The sequence below is a fragment of the Leptopilina heterotoma genome, unplaced genomic scaffold (genome assembly GCF_015476425.1).
Source record: "Leptopilina heterotoma isolate Lh14 unplaced genomic scaffold, ASM1547642v1 Lhet_1821, whole genome shotgun sequence".
Classification (NCBI taxonomy): Eukaryota; Metazoa; Arthropoda; class Insecta; order Hymenoptera; family Figitidae; genus Leptopilina; species Leptopilina heterotoma.
This window is the reverse complement of record NW_025110900.1, coordinates 1-14,315: the sequence shown is the minus strand read 5'-3', so window position 1 is coordinate 14,315 and position 14,315 is coordinate 1. Positions and strand designations below refer to the sequence as shown.

The 14,315-nt window shown below is 30.0% G+C and overlaps 1 protein-coding gene across 1 annotated transcript; it reads left to right on the top strand.

Annotated features, from left to right (window-relative positions):
• Positions 1-516: 516 nt before the first annotated feature.
• Positions 517-1,599, top strand: LOC122500266. The gene is made up of 2 exons (XM_043609115.1): positions 517-1,167; positions 1,261-1,599. Exon 2 carries the CDS (start codon positions 1,272-1,274, stop codon positions 1,572-1,574), a length of 303 nt encoding a protein of 100 aa, XP_043465050.1. The 5' UTR covers positions 517-1,167; positions 1,261-1,271; the 3' UTR covers positions 1,575-1,599.
• The last annotated feature ends 12,716 nt before the right edge of the window (positions 1,600-14,315 follow it).

Sequence of the window (14,315 nt, the reverse complement as noted above, 5' to 3'; positions counted from 1 at the left end):
GGCCGTTGGTGGGGGTATAAGTTTCTGTCACTAGATGGCGTTAGTGGGGTATGTACCGGTAATTTACCCGCCGTTGGTGGAGGTATAATTTTCTGTCACTAGATGGCGTTAGTGGGGTATATGTCGGTAATTTACCAGCCATTGGTGGGGGTATAATTTTCTGTCACAAGATGGCGTTGGTGGGGTTTATGTCGGTAATTTACCAGCCATTGGTGGGGTACCTGATTTGCATATATTTAAATTAGTTAACACTTTTAATTGACGTTAGTGGGGTATTATATTTGCACTGTCCACCCTTTTGGACATAGAATATGCAAATACCACCCCCTCTCACCACCCACTCACCTATGTAAAATACATTGCTCTTAGTTAACCACCACCCCCCATCCACCCACTTTTTTTTCTATTACATACATATTTCCAATACTACCACCCACCACCACCCACTTAGTATAAACCAGAAATTTCAAAAATCATATAGAGAAGCGCAAGGGACTAAGCGTTCGCGAGATACCGCGCAGGCGTTGTGGGTAGTAAGAGTGGGTGGTGGTGGGTGGTGTGGTAAGGCCCAGTGCGCAGCAAAAGTGCGCGTACGGTTACCGCGTTGAGTGAGTGAAAGTTCCATCCGTCAGACCTGTCTGTCTGACTCTCACAGCTTGCTTTACTAATACTATAGCACCATAGGGATAAATGTATTGTCCAAAAATATGTAAGCAAGTTTCAACTTGTCTTTTTCCAAGATAACAATAGTATTATTTGAAAATCTTTAAACAAGTTTCAACCTGCATCTTGAATAGAATAAAGAGCTTGTCTAAAAAACCTTTAGACAGGCTTTAACCTGACTGTAGATGAGAACAAAGACATTCCTTAAAAACCCTTTTAGTGACGTCATTTTATGCGAGTTTGAATACGTCTTCTAAATGACTCTTCTTTTGAGGTAGTTGCGTGCGCAGTCGTTAAAGTGGGGGTAAAAGAGTGAGAGTTGAAGAAGAGTGGGATTTAAAAGGTATAAGGTAAGTTGGAATCCACATTCGACACTTCTGCTTCAGTTTTCATCATCATTAGTAACTCCAACATAATCGACAGTATCAACAACTTCAGCATCTACAGCAACATTAGCAGTGTCAGCGGCTTTAACAACTACAGCATCATCTATTCCTATAATAGGTGAATTTTCTTTCTTTAATTGAATCAATTTTTATTCTAAATTTGTTTTTTTAAATTCAATATTAAGAATACATCTTTTTTCTTTGCTTACAGATATTAAAACAATGGAGTTCCAAAAAGTCAACGCCATTGGTCGTATGGAGAGATTTCTACCAACGAAGCCACTTTCTGAGTTGACTGTGAATGAGTCATACAATGTAACTAAAATAAACAAGGTGCAGACGAAATATGGTTCCAGGATTGTAGTAGACCTGGATGCTGCTTTTACAACTTTTCTTCCGGCAAGGTTCGCAAAACTATTTGAAGCTGACCCTACCTCCTTCATAATGATGGAAGAAGCCGTGCAATCGGAGAAGTTGCGTTTAAAATATATTGGTGGTAAATTTAATGTTATTGAATTTGAATAAAAATAAATATTATAAGATTATACCGTAAAAATTCTGTAAATATTTAAAGGCTTATAATAATAATAAAAAAATTACTTTTAAATTGCTTCTTTTCTACCTTTTCTACCTTCATATTTCAAACAAGCTTTTAAATAATTAAATTTTGTATAAAATTGTATAAGTCAATTTTTATTAAAGTTAAAGAAAAAAAATTTGTTTTTTCAAGTATATAGTATTAAAGGAGTATGTATACAAAGAAAGAAAGACAACATTTTTAAAATTATAAAATTCATTTATTCAAATGTATATAGAAATTTAAACTTATTACAATAGTTTTTTATAATTTTCATAAAATGATTTTAAATTAGTATTCACATCATCCACTTCATCGATACCATATGAGAAGTTTCTCAGTTCACTCGTTACATTTTAAAACCAATTTCAAAGCTTAAATATATTATTTACTGCACAATTTTCAGTTTGTGTAATATGATGTGTACATGTGGGTAGTAAAAAATGCAGTTTTAATATTCTTAAACGCTGGACAGTCAATTTCTTCTAAATTGTGTACATTCATTAAATATTTTTCTAACCACTGCTTTTTTCACAACCTTTAACATAGATAGTCTTTGCTCCTCATAATACGTCCTGTAAAATGGTTCGCACTTCATTGTAACACACATCTCCAGCCATCCAAGGGATTGAATGATAATTGTTTGTAAACCACAGGTTTTCACGTTTGTAACGTCCAGGTAGTGAATTCCAAGCACAAGATGGTTCAAAGAGGTAAACTCTTGGTTGAGCATCTGCCTCCAGAGGAACTATGGCCAATTCTTTAAAAATAAACTCATTACATTGCTTTTTGAAACCTTGAACGCCTACTATGAACTCCATTTTAGATTAGAAATGAGTTTCTACTTCAGGAAGGTGTCTTACATACCTCTCCACTTCATTCTCCCCACCACTTCTTATAACTTCTTAATAATCCCAATGATTGGTTTATACTGTACTACACGATCATGTATAACGAGACAATATGCAGTTGTCTGCTCAGGCAACGTCATTATTCACGTAAAAATCAGTGAATATTTGCATGAAGACATCCACTGATACAAGAATACATCTTATTAAGTTTAAAAATATTAATGTAAAAAAGTTATATATATATAACGTTTCTTAAAGTTGACTTGAATTTTCTACAAAGTAAATTCAACTTTTCCAAATGTTAACTTTAATACTCTGTCTACTAATGTGACAGTTACCATCTAAAATCTTCTACTTGAGTTGTTGGATAGAAATTGACTACTGACACTTTTGCATCTACAGTTCATGCTTACACAGAATTCTTTAAAAACGGTTACAGTCATAAGCTTCTGCACTAGCAGTCTGGCATTCTGACTTAGTGAATTGATCACATGAATTCAGCCACATTGTGAGGCTTTACTAGATTTGATAGATGGTTAACTTTTTCAAATGTTAGCTTTAACTTTTATAAAAGTTAACTTTAACTTTTCCAGTAGTTAACTTTAACTTCCTAAAAGTTAATCTTAACTTTTTTAATAATGCATAGAGAAAAATGGAGTATTCAACAAACTATCTGGAGGGACAAACAGACTGTATTTAAGGTTAAATGTTTTGTAACCATCTCGGAGGGATAAATAGATACTTTGAAGATCAAGTTGACTATCTCGGAGGAAAAAGTTAACTATCTAGAGAATCAGGCTAACACTTAAAACCTAACCCTCTCACTTTGGCTATCCAGTTTTCTCAGAGTGAAGGAGCAGAGAGAATTCCTTGCAAACAACATATATACACCGAAAAAAATTCTTGTGAAATTTACAGGATTTCCTGCGCCATCTATGAGCCACGGTTGTAGTCAATCATATTTAAATGTAACTCTGTGATTTGTCTCTTTGTATTACTACAATTTTTATATTAGTTTTACCTATTCCGTTTTCTGTCTGATTCAACCATACTGAGTGTCAGTATTAAAAACCCAGCTTTCGTGTGTGAAACAGGATGTTAGGTGCGTTTGTTAAAAGCGTTGTGCGCAGACGTATTCGAAACAAACAAAGTGGAATGGCAATATGGTTGTATTAGCCAGAATTATCACAGTTTCAGTGTCAATTCGCCTGTATAAAGCACAACTTAACCTATTCGTATATTCTACAAAAGACCTTGTGTTTTTCACAAGAAATTTTTTTCCGTGCATGTATCCTGACGCGGTGGATGGGACCATGCATTCAAAAAGTGAGTTATACAGAAAGTGTAAAGTTGAGCCCCCAATTAATATCTTTTGCTTAAGCAATGCATAACCTCTACATCGACGATGCTTAGGTTTACATTGTTTTAATATTATAGAGTTCTGCAAAGACTACGCATTGCTCAAGATATATTTGTCTATTTTGGCTCTGTTAAAGTCAAAACAAAAGTATGTGAATGACATGTAAGGTAGTAGACGAAAATACAGAGGGACTGATTTTTTGAAGTGCCTTCTATCTGCATGTAAAAAACTTCAAATTGACAAAAGTTTTACCGTTAAGAATAAAAAAATGTATAAGTAAAAACAATTTTTCACTTTTGTATATGAAAAAACAACTGAAAAACTATATAGAATTGTATTAATAACTAAGACTTAATTTTTTTGGACGTAAGGTTCCCTGTACTTCGTGAGGATACATATGAAATTTAAATTACAAGTTAATAAATTTAAACTGAAAAAATTGAATTTCTTTTAAATATTTAAAAATATGAATTCATGTAAAATATATACTACACTAAGAAAGCTTTGGCTCAGCAGCAGACTTTAGATAGGCTGCTACTGACTATTTTGGTGAAACGCTATAAGACTATACTTTTGGGTTGCTGCGGAAAAATTTTGGGCGCGTGACAGTCCTAAAGTTGTTAAGCTGCAAACCAATGGCGGTATCCCCACTACTTTGGTAAGCTGCTCACCAACATTTTGGACAGTCACACACCCAAAATTGTACGGCAGCGCACCAAAACTGTAGTGGAGCCGCTGTCACATATGTTGTTTCGCTACAGTTCCAAAGGTCTCTCAGTGTATATTTTGAGGTTATCATGCTTATACTAAGTCAATTAAAAACGATTACAGTCCTAACACTCCAGCATTCTAACTCAGTGAATTGATAACATGGTTTCATTGACATTGTGAGGATTTAATAGGTTTGGTAGATGGTTAACTTTTCCAATTTTCAAAAAGTTAACTTTAACTTTTTCAATAGTTAACCTTAACTATTGTAAAAGTTAACTTTAACTTTTCCAATAGTTAACTTTAACTTTTCCAATAGTTAACTTTAACTTTTCCAATAGTTAACTTTAACTTTTCCAATAGTTAACTTCAACTTTTCAAAAAGTTAACTTTAACTTTTCCAATAGTTAACTTCAACTTTTCAAAAAGTTAACTTTAACTTTTCCAATAGTTAACCTTAACTTTTGTAAAAGTTAACTTTAACTTTTCCAATAGTTAACTTTAACTTTTCCAATAGTTAACTTCAACTTTTCAAAAAGTTAACTTTAACTTTTCCAATAGTTAACCTTAACTTTTGTAAAAGTTAACTTTAACTTTTCCAATAGTTAACTTTAACTTTTCCAATAGTTAACTTCAACTTTTCAAAAAGTTAACTTTAACTTTTCCAATAGTTAACTTCAACTTTTCAAAAAGTTAACTTTAACTTTTTCAATAGTTAACTTTAACATTTTCAATAGTTAACCTTAACTTTTGTAAAAGTTAACTTTAACTTTTCCAATAGTTAACTTCAACTTTTCAAATAGTTGACTTCAATTTGACTGGTATCATTGTTTTCTTAATACAAACAGTATAGTAAAAATACAATCTTTGTATTATAAGGACACAATGATGCCAGTCAAAATAACTTTAACTTTTCAAAAAGTTAACTTTAACTTTTTCAATAGTTAACTTTAACTTTTGTAAAAGTTAACTTTAACTTTTCCAATAGTTAACTTCAACTTTTCAAAAAGTTAACTTTAACTTTTTCAATAGTTAACTTTAACATTTTCAATAGTTAACCTTAACTTTTCAAAAAGTTAACTTTAACTTTTTCAATAGTTAACTTTAACATTTTCAATAGTTAACCTTAACTTTTGTAAAAGTTAACTTTAACTTTTCCAATAGTTAACTTCAACTTTTCAAATAGTTGACTTCAATTTGACTGGTATCATTGTTTTCTTAATACAAACAGTATAGTAAAAATACAATCTTTGTATTATAAGGACACAATGATGCCAGTCAAATTAACTTTAACTTTTTCAATAGTTAACCTTAACTTTTGTAAAAGTTAACTTTAACTTTTCCAATAGTTAACTTCAACTTTTCAAAAAGTTAACTTTAACTTTTTCAATAGTTAACTTTAACATTTTCAATAGTTAACCTTAACTTTTGTAAAAGTTAACTTTAACTTTTCCAATAGTTAACTTCAACTTTTCAAATAGTTGACTTCAATTTGACTGGTATCATTGTTTTCTTAATACAAACAGTATAGTAAAAATACAATCTTTGTATTATAAGAACTCAATGATGCCAGTCAAAATAACTTTAACTTTTCAAAAAGTTAATTTCAACTATTTAAATAGTTGACTTCAACTTTTTAAATAGTTGAAATTAACTTTTCAAAAAGTTGACAATTGTGCTAAACAAGATATTCTTAGATGGTCACTTTAGTTACATAAGCTGACTTGGAAATATGTTAACATCATATAGGGTAAATGTATTAGTGGTCGGACACTTAAGGTCATGTTATTTAGTGGTCACGTGTCCCATATACTTTACTATAAGTCACGTGACCATTGAATAACATAACCTTAAGGATACGATCTTATATTATTGACAAGTAGCTACTTGCTTTTTAAGCTTATTATCGATTAAAGGAGTCTTTCAAGAATAAAAACTATATAAACTTGTTACAAATACTCAAGTATTTAATAAAATATAATCATTTTAATGAAAAATAACGACAGCTTCAGTAGGCGGAGTTTTTTTTTATTTTTTCTATAGTCGGACATGTGTCAGATGAACTAGGGATGTCAGATGTACTAGGGATAATATCAAAATTGTAGTATTTTTTCACCAAAACTAAATTGAACTTAAAAAAAGTTTATGAAAATATTGTATTTTTGTTAATTGATTTTGGTGTTATATATTGTAGAGTTAATTAATTCATAAATGAAGTCATATTTTTTTAAATAGTTTTATTTTTATGAAACGCTTATGTGTCCGGTACTAGAGGACTTCCCCCTACTTATGCTAACTCTCTGATATTAGTCACTAATATCAAGTATTGTCGAAGTTTAACGTGAGTGCATGCGTTGACTATGACAGCCCGTTTCAATTCTATTGAAAAAATTCGTGAGTGTTTCCGAATTCATCTAAAATGGTTAAATTTGTAAGAAAATATTTCAGTGGTGTGGAATATGGAATCTTTGATTCCAATTTTTGTCAGTTAGTTAATGATTTTTGTTTGAGTTGATCAAAGACTAAACAATATATATATATATATTTATAACCTCAAAATTTTAAAGGATTGTATTTTCTTTTAAAATGACAGGTTAATGCTTACACAAGCTACTTTCATTTGACAATAAATTTTTTAAAAGTGTTGGAAAGTCTGTGAAATTTGTAAATTAAATGAGACTTCCGATTATCGCCCAATAGAACGGCACTGACTGGTTTAAAAGACCTGAAATAGGTAAACAAACATTTTCCAACAAATTTTTCTCTGAACACAGATACTTTTTACAAAATCTGCATTCATACACTAAATACGCGTCTTCTAAATTATAATCACCGAAAAGATTGTTTAAATCCATGCGTAAACGTTATTGTAAAATGAAAAATTGGAAAGTAATGTAATTCAAAGAATATGACAGCTCAGCCATTGTGCTTGCTCTGCATACTTCTACCCCCTTCTGGCGATTGGCAACAATCTCTGATCGTATAACATTTTTAATATCAAAGATTGTTACCTCAACAATCAAGTTTCAACAATCTTCTAATAGTAAATCCCGTGTGGAAATTGAAAATGGGCTTTAATATTACCCTGAATAGATTCCTTTTCGCTAGTGAGACTCAAACTAGAAAAATTCGTCACGACCTATCTAATTTCGTCACGTTTGAAATATCAGTTGATGATGAAAAATAGAGGTTCTAACTAGATCGCGTTGTCAGTACCTGAGTAGAATATCAGAATGTATGAATTTAACTAGAGGCATTCTAGTCAGGGCTGGATTGAAAAATTTAATAGGGATATAAATATATCCAGATAGATTTCCCTATCTGAAGATGAGGGCATTCTAGTCAGTGTCCGATTATCACCTATCTAGAAATTATTAGTGTGCTTGGCCATACTAATTCCTCATCAGCGCCCCTTTTTAAATAAAGCGAAGTAGGGAAATTTCTATACGGTATACTACAAGGATGTCCGTATATGTAGCATTAACGATGGTCACCCTAACCATATAGGAGTGATTACCCACTAGTACAAATTTCTCTCCGTGTATAAGATTTAATATTTATTATTAATTATCAACAAAACTTTGTGTTACTCATTGCGCTACTCAACAATGGTTGCATCTATAGTCGGACACCATGATTTTTTAAATATTGAATACCATATTTTTTGTTTAATTATTTTGTAAAATAATACTATTTTCATAAAATACGAACTTCACGCGTTCGTTCAAGTATATACTTTATATGGGTGATTAAATTTAAAATGTCATTTTTGATCCTACTAACTTTGATTTTTCGATGTTGGATTTTAAACTTAACGATACTCTATTTTTGTTGACTAGAATATATGATGGACAAAAATAATAGTGGTCGAGCAGGTGGAAGCAAATTTTAATTTTCACCAGGTGAAAAACGATAGGCAGAAATGATAAGAAATTTTCTGTTTTCGTTTATTCTTTTCTCAAATAAATTCTTACAACATTAAAAAGTTAAAATATTTCAAATTACAATAATGAATGTTTCAACATGACTTAAAAAATATTTGTAATGAGTTCTGCCATAAATTAATATACTTTTGAAGACCAAAAAGACATATGAACATTGAGGGACACCACTGACATTTTTGAAAGATTTCACTGATAATTTTTTTTGAATAGTGAGAATAAAATCAGCTTACAAATTACAATCCAGTATCAAATCTTCATTAACTTCATATAAGGAGTAAATTTTCTTTTGGCTTTTTCTTTGGCTTTCTGCCACCAACCGTACAAGTTATAGATGTGATAGAATGTTGTAATGTTTTTTCTTTAAGAAGCTATACATATCACCAATACTATTAACGCTTTATAAGGCAATTATCTGCACTAGGTTATTTAAATATCAGACATGATATTCAAAATTTGCGATAATTACTTAAAAATATGAAACTTACGGACAGGCGATTTTGATTTTTTTTCTAGCACTGGATCAAAATTATTCTGCTAGCACAATTACTATATAAAAATATAGACTCTTAGCTGTACAAAATAATTTTTCTGGTACTAAAAATGTGAGAATCAACAATTTTTATTATTAGGTAAAGTTCTGATTTCTTAAGTGCAGACAAGGGACACCACTGACATTTTGCTTCTAATTCTTCTGCCAATTTTTTTCAGAGAACTTCTAGCGACTAAGAATTATTAATTTAAGTAAAAAGAGTGACTAAGAATATTAATTGACTTCAAAAACTTTAATATATAAACTAGTATTCCAGATTTTTGGGCAGGACATGAAAATGACATTTTAAATTTAATCACCCATATACTTTATAGTAATTATAATAGTGCATTATTATTTATTTGACAAAAAACTCAAGAGTAGTACTACTCAAAAGTGTTCAACTACTAGTACTGTTTTACTATACCTACAGATTAAGAAAACAATGATACCAGTCAAATTGAAGTCCACTTTTTGAAAAGTTGAAGTTAACTATTGGAAAAGTTAAAGTTAACTTTTTGAAAAGTTGAAGTCAACTATTCAAATAGTTGAAATTAACTTTTTGAAAAGTTAAAGTTATTTTGACTGGCATCATTGTGTTCTTATAATACAAAGATTGTATTTTTACTATACTGTTTGTATTAAGAAAACAATGATACCAGTCAAATTAAAGTCAACTATTTGAAAAGTTGAAGTTAACTATTGGAAAAGTTAAAGTTAACTTTTTGAAAAGTTGAAGTTAACTATTGGAAAAGTTAAAGTTAACTTTTTCAAAAGTTAAGGTTAACTATTGAAAAAGTTAAAGTTAAATTTTTGAAAAGTTGAAGTTAACTATTGGAAAAGTTAAAGTTATTTTGACTGGCATCATTGTGTCCTTATAATACAAAGATTGTATTTTTACTATACTGTTTGTATTAAGAAAACAATGATACCAGTCAAATTAAAGTCAACTATTTGAAAAGTTGAAGTTAACTATTGGAAAAGTTAAAGTTAACTTTTTGAAAAGTTGAAGTTAACTATTGGAAAAGTTAAAGTTAACTTTTTCAAAAGTTAAGGTTAACTATTGAAAAAGTTAAAGTTAACTTTTTGAAAAGTTAAAGTTATTTTGACTGGCATCATTATGTCCTTATAATACAAAGATTGTATTTTTACTATACTGTTTGTATTAAGAAAACAATGATACCAGTCAAATTGAAGTCAACTATTTGAAAAGTTGAAGTTAACTATTGGAAAAGTTAAAGTTAACTTTTACAAAAGTTAAGGTTAACTATTGAAAATGTTAAAGTTAACTATTGAAAAAGTTAAAGTTAACTTTTTGAAAAGTTGAAGTTAACTATTGGAAAAGTTAAAGTTAACTTTTACAAAAGTTAAGGTTAACTATTGAAAAAGTTAAAGTTAACTTTTTGAAAAGTTAAAGTTATTTTGACTGTCATCATTGTGTCCTTATAATACAAAGATTGTATTTTTACTATACTGTTTGTATTAAGAAAACAATGATACCAGTCAAATTAAAGTCAACTATTTGAAAAGTTGAAGTTAACTATTGGAAAAGTTAAGGTTAACTATTGAAAAAGTTAAAGTTAACTTTTTGAAAAGTTAAAGTTATTTTGACTGGCATCATTGTGTCCTTATAATACAAAGATTGTATTTTTACTATACTGTTTGTATTAAGAAAACAATGATACCAGTCAAATTGAAGTCAACTATTTGAAAAGTTGAAGTTAACTATTAGAAAAGGTTAAGTTAACTTTTACAAAAGTTAAGGTTAATTATTGAAAATGTTAAAGTTAACTATTGGAAAAGTTAAAGTTAACTTTTTGAAAAGTTGAAGTTCACTATTGGAAAAGTTAAAGTTAACTTTTTGAAAAGTTGAAGTTAACTATTGGAAAAGTTAAAGTTAACTATAGGAAAAGTTAAAGTTAGCTTTTACAAAAGTTAACGTTAACTATTGGAAAAGTTAAAGTTAACTTTTACAAAAGTTAAGGTTAACTATTGAAAATGTTAAAGTTAACTATTGAAAAAGTTAAAGTTAACTTTTTGAAAAGTTGAAGTTAACTATTGGAAAAGTTAAAGTTAACTTTTTGAAAAGTTGAAGTTAACTATTGGAAAAGTTAAAGTTAACTATTGGAAAAGTTAAAGTTAACTATTGGAAAAGTTAAAGTTAACTTTTACAATAGTTAAGGTTAACTATTGAAAAAGTTAAAGTTAACTTTTTGAAAATTGGAAAAGTTAACCATCTACTAAACCTATTAAATCCTCACAATGTCAATGAAACCATGTTATCAATTCACTGAGTTAGAATGCTAGAGTGTTAGGACTGTAATCGTTTTTAATTGACTTAGTATAAGCATGATAACCTCAAAATATACACTGAGAGACCTTTGGAACTGTAGCGAAACAACATATGTGACAGCGGCTCCACTACAGTTTTGGTGCGCTGCCGTACAATTTTGCGTGTGTGACTGTCCAAAATGTTGGTGAGCAGCTTACCAAAGTAGTGGGGATACCGCCATTGGTTTGCAGCTTAACAACTTTAGGACTGTCACGCGCCCAAAATTTTTCCGCAGCAACCCAAAAGTATAGTCTTATAGCGTTTCACCAAAATAGTCAGTAGCAGCCTATCTAAAGTCTGCTGCTGAGCCAAAGCTTTCTTAGTGTAGTATATATTTTACATGAATTCATATTTTTAAATATTTAAAAGAAATTCAATTTTTTCAGTTTAAATTTATTAACTTGTAATTTAAATTTCATATGTATCCTCACGAAGTAAAGGGAACCTTACGTCTAAAAAAATTAAGTCTTAGTTATTAATACAATTCTATATAGTTTTTCAGTTGTTTTTTCATATACAAAAGTGAAAAATTGCTTTTACTTATACATTTTTTTATTCTTAACGGTAAAACTTTTGTCAATTTGAAGTTTTTTACATGCAGATAGAAGGCACTTCAAAAAATCAGTCCCTCTGTATTTTCGTCTACTACCTTACATGTCATTCACATACTTTTGTATGCTTAAGCAAAAGATATTAATTGGGGGCTCAACTTTACACTTTCTGTATAACTCACTTTTTGAATGCATGGTCCCATCCACCGCGTCAGGATACATGCACGAAAAAAAATTTCTTGTGAAAAACACAAGGTCTTTTGTAGAATATACGAATAGGTTAAGTTGTGCTTTATACAGGCGAATTGACACTGAAAGAAATTATTCGTGATTACTGTGATAATTCTGGCTAATACAACCATATTGCCATTCCACTTTGTTTGTTTCGAATACGTCTGCGCACAACGCTTTTAACAAACGCACCCAACATCCTGTTTCACACACGAAAGCTGGGTTTTTAATACTGACACTCAGTATGGTTGAATCAGACAGAAAACGGAATAGGTAAAACTAATATAAAAATTGTAGTAATACAAAGAGACAAATCACAGAGTTACATTTAAATATGATTGACTACAACCGTGGCTCATAGATGGCGCAGGAAATCCTGTAAATTTCACAAGAATTTTTTTCGGTGTATATATGTTGTTTGCAAGGAATTCTCTCTGCTCCTTCACTCTGAGAAAACTGGATAGCCAAAGTGAGAGGGTTAGGTTTTAAGTGTTAGCCTGATTCTCTAGATAGTTAACTTTTTCCTCCGAGATAGTCAACTTGATCTTCAAAGTATCTATTTATCCCTCCGAGATGGTTACAAAGCATTTAACCTTAAATACAGTCTGTTTGTCCTCCAGATAGTTTGTTGAATACTCCATTTTTCTCTATGCATTATTAAAAAGTTAAGATTAACTTTTAGAAGTTAAAGTTAACTACTGGAAAAGTTAAAGTTAACTTTTATAAAAGTTAAAGCTAACATTTGAAAAAGTTAACCATCTATCAAATCTAGTAAAGCCTCACAATGTGGCTGAATTCATGTGATCAATTCACTAAGTCAGAATGCCAGACTGCTAGTGCAGAAGCTTATGACTGTAACCGTTTTTAAAGAATTCTGTGTAAGCATGAACTGTAGATGCAAAAGTGTCAGTAGTCAATTTCTATCCAACAACTCAAGTAGAAGATTTTAGATGGTAACTGTCACATTAGTAGACAAAGTATTAAAGTTAACATTTGGAAAAGTTGAATTTACTTTTTAGAAAATTCAAGTCAACTTTAAGAAACGTTATATATATATATATAACTTTTTTACATTAATATTTTTAAACTTAATAAGATGTATTCTTGTAACAGTGGATGTCTTCATGCAAATATTCACTGATATTTACGTGAATAATGACGTTGCCTGAGCATGATCGTGTAGTACAGTATAAACCAATCATTGGGATTATTAAGAAGTTATAAGAAGTGGTGGGGAGAATGAAGTGGAGAGGTATGTAAGACACTTTCCTGAAGTAGAAACTCATTTCTAATCTAAAATGGAGTTCATAGTAGGCGTTCAAGGTTTCAAAAAGCAATGTAATGAGTTTATTTTTAAAGAATTGGCCATAGTTCCTCTGGAGGCAGATGCTCAACCAAGAGTTTACCTCTTTGAACCATCTTGTGCTTGGAATTCACTACCTGGACGTTACAAACGTGAAAACCTGTGGTTTACAAACAATTATCATTCAATCCCTTGGATGGCTGGAGATGTGTGTTACGATGAAGTGCGAACCATTTTACAGGATGTATTATGAGGAGCAAAGACTATCTATGTTAAAGGTTGTGAAAAAAGCAGTGGTTAGAAAAATATTTAATGAATGTACACATTTAGAAGAAATTGACTGTCCAGCGTTTAAGAATATTAAAACTGCATTTTTTACTACCCACATGTACACATCATATTACACAAACTGAAAATTGTGCAGTAAATAATATATTTAAGCTTCGAAATTGGTTTTAAAATGTAACGAGTGAACGAGAAACTTCTCATATGGTATCGATGAAGTGGATGATGTGAATACTAATTTAAAATCATTTATGAAAATTATGAAAAACCTATTGTAAATAAGTTTAAATTTCTAATACATTTGAATAAATGAATTTTATAATTTTTAAAAATGTTGTCTTTCTTTCTTTGTATACATACTCCTGTAATACTATATACTTGAAAAAACAAATTTTTTTTCTTTAACTTTAATAAAAATTGACTTATACTTTTATCAAAATTTAAGGTTATTTAAAAACTTGTTTAATTGAAATATGAGGTCGAATACTACAAGAATCAATTTAAAAGTAATTTTTTTTATTATTATTATAAGCCTTTAAATCTTTACAGAATTTTACGGTATAATCTTATAATATTTATTTTTTTATTCAAATTC

Bases quoted from the DNA above. Each gene is read 5' to 3' on its own strand.
- LOC122500266 (XM_043609115.1), top strand. From the start codon at position 1,272: ATGGAGTTCCAAAAAGTCAACGCCATTGGTCGTATGGAGAGATTTCTA.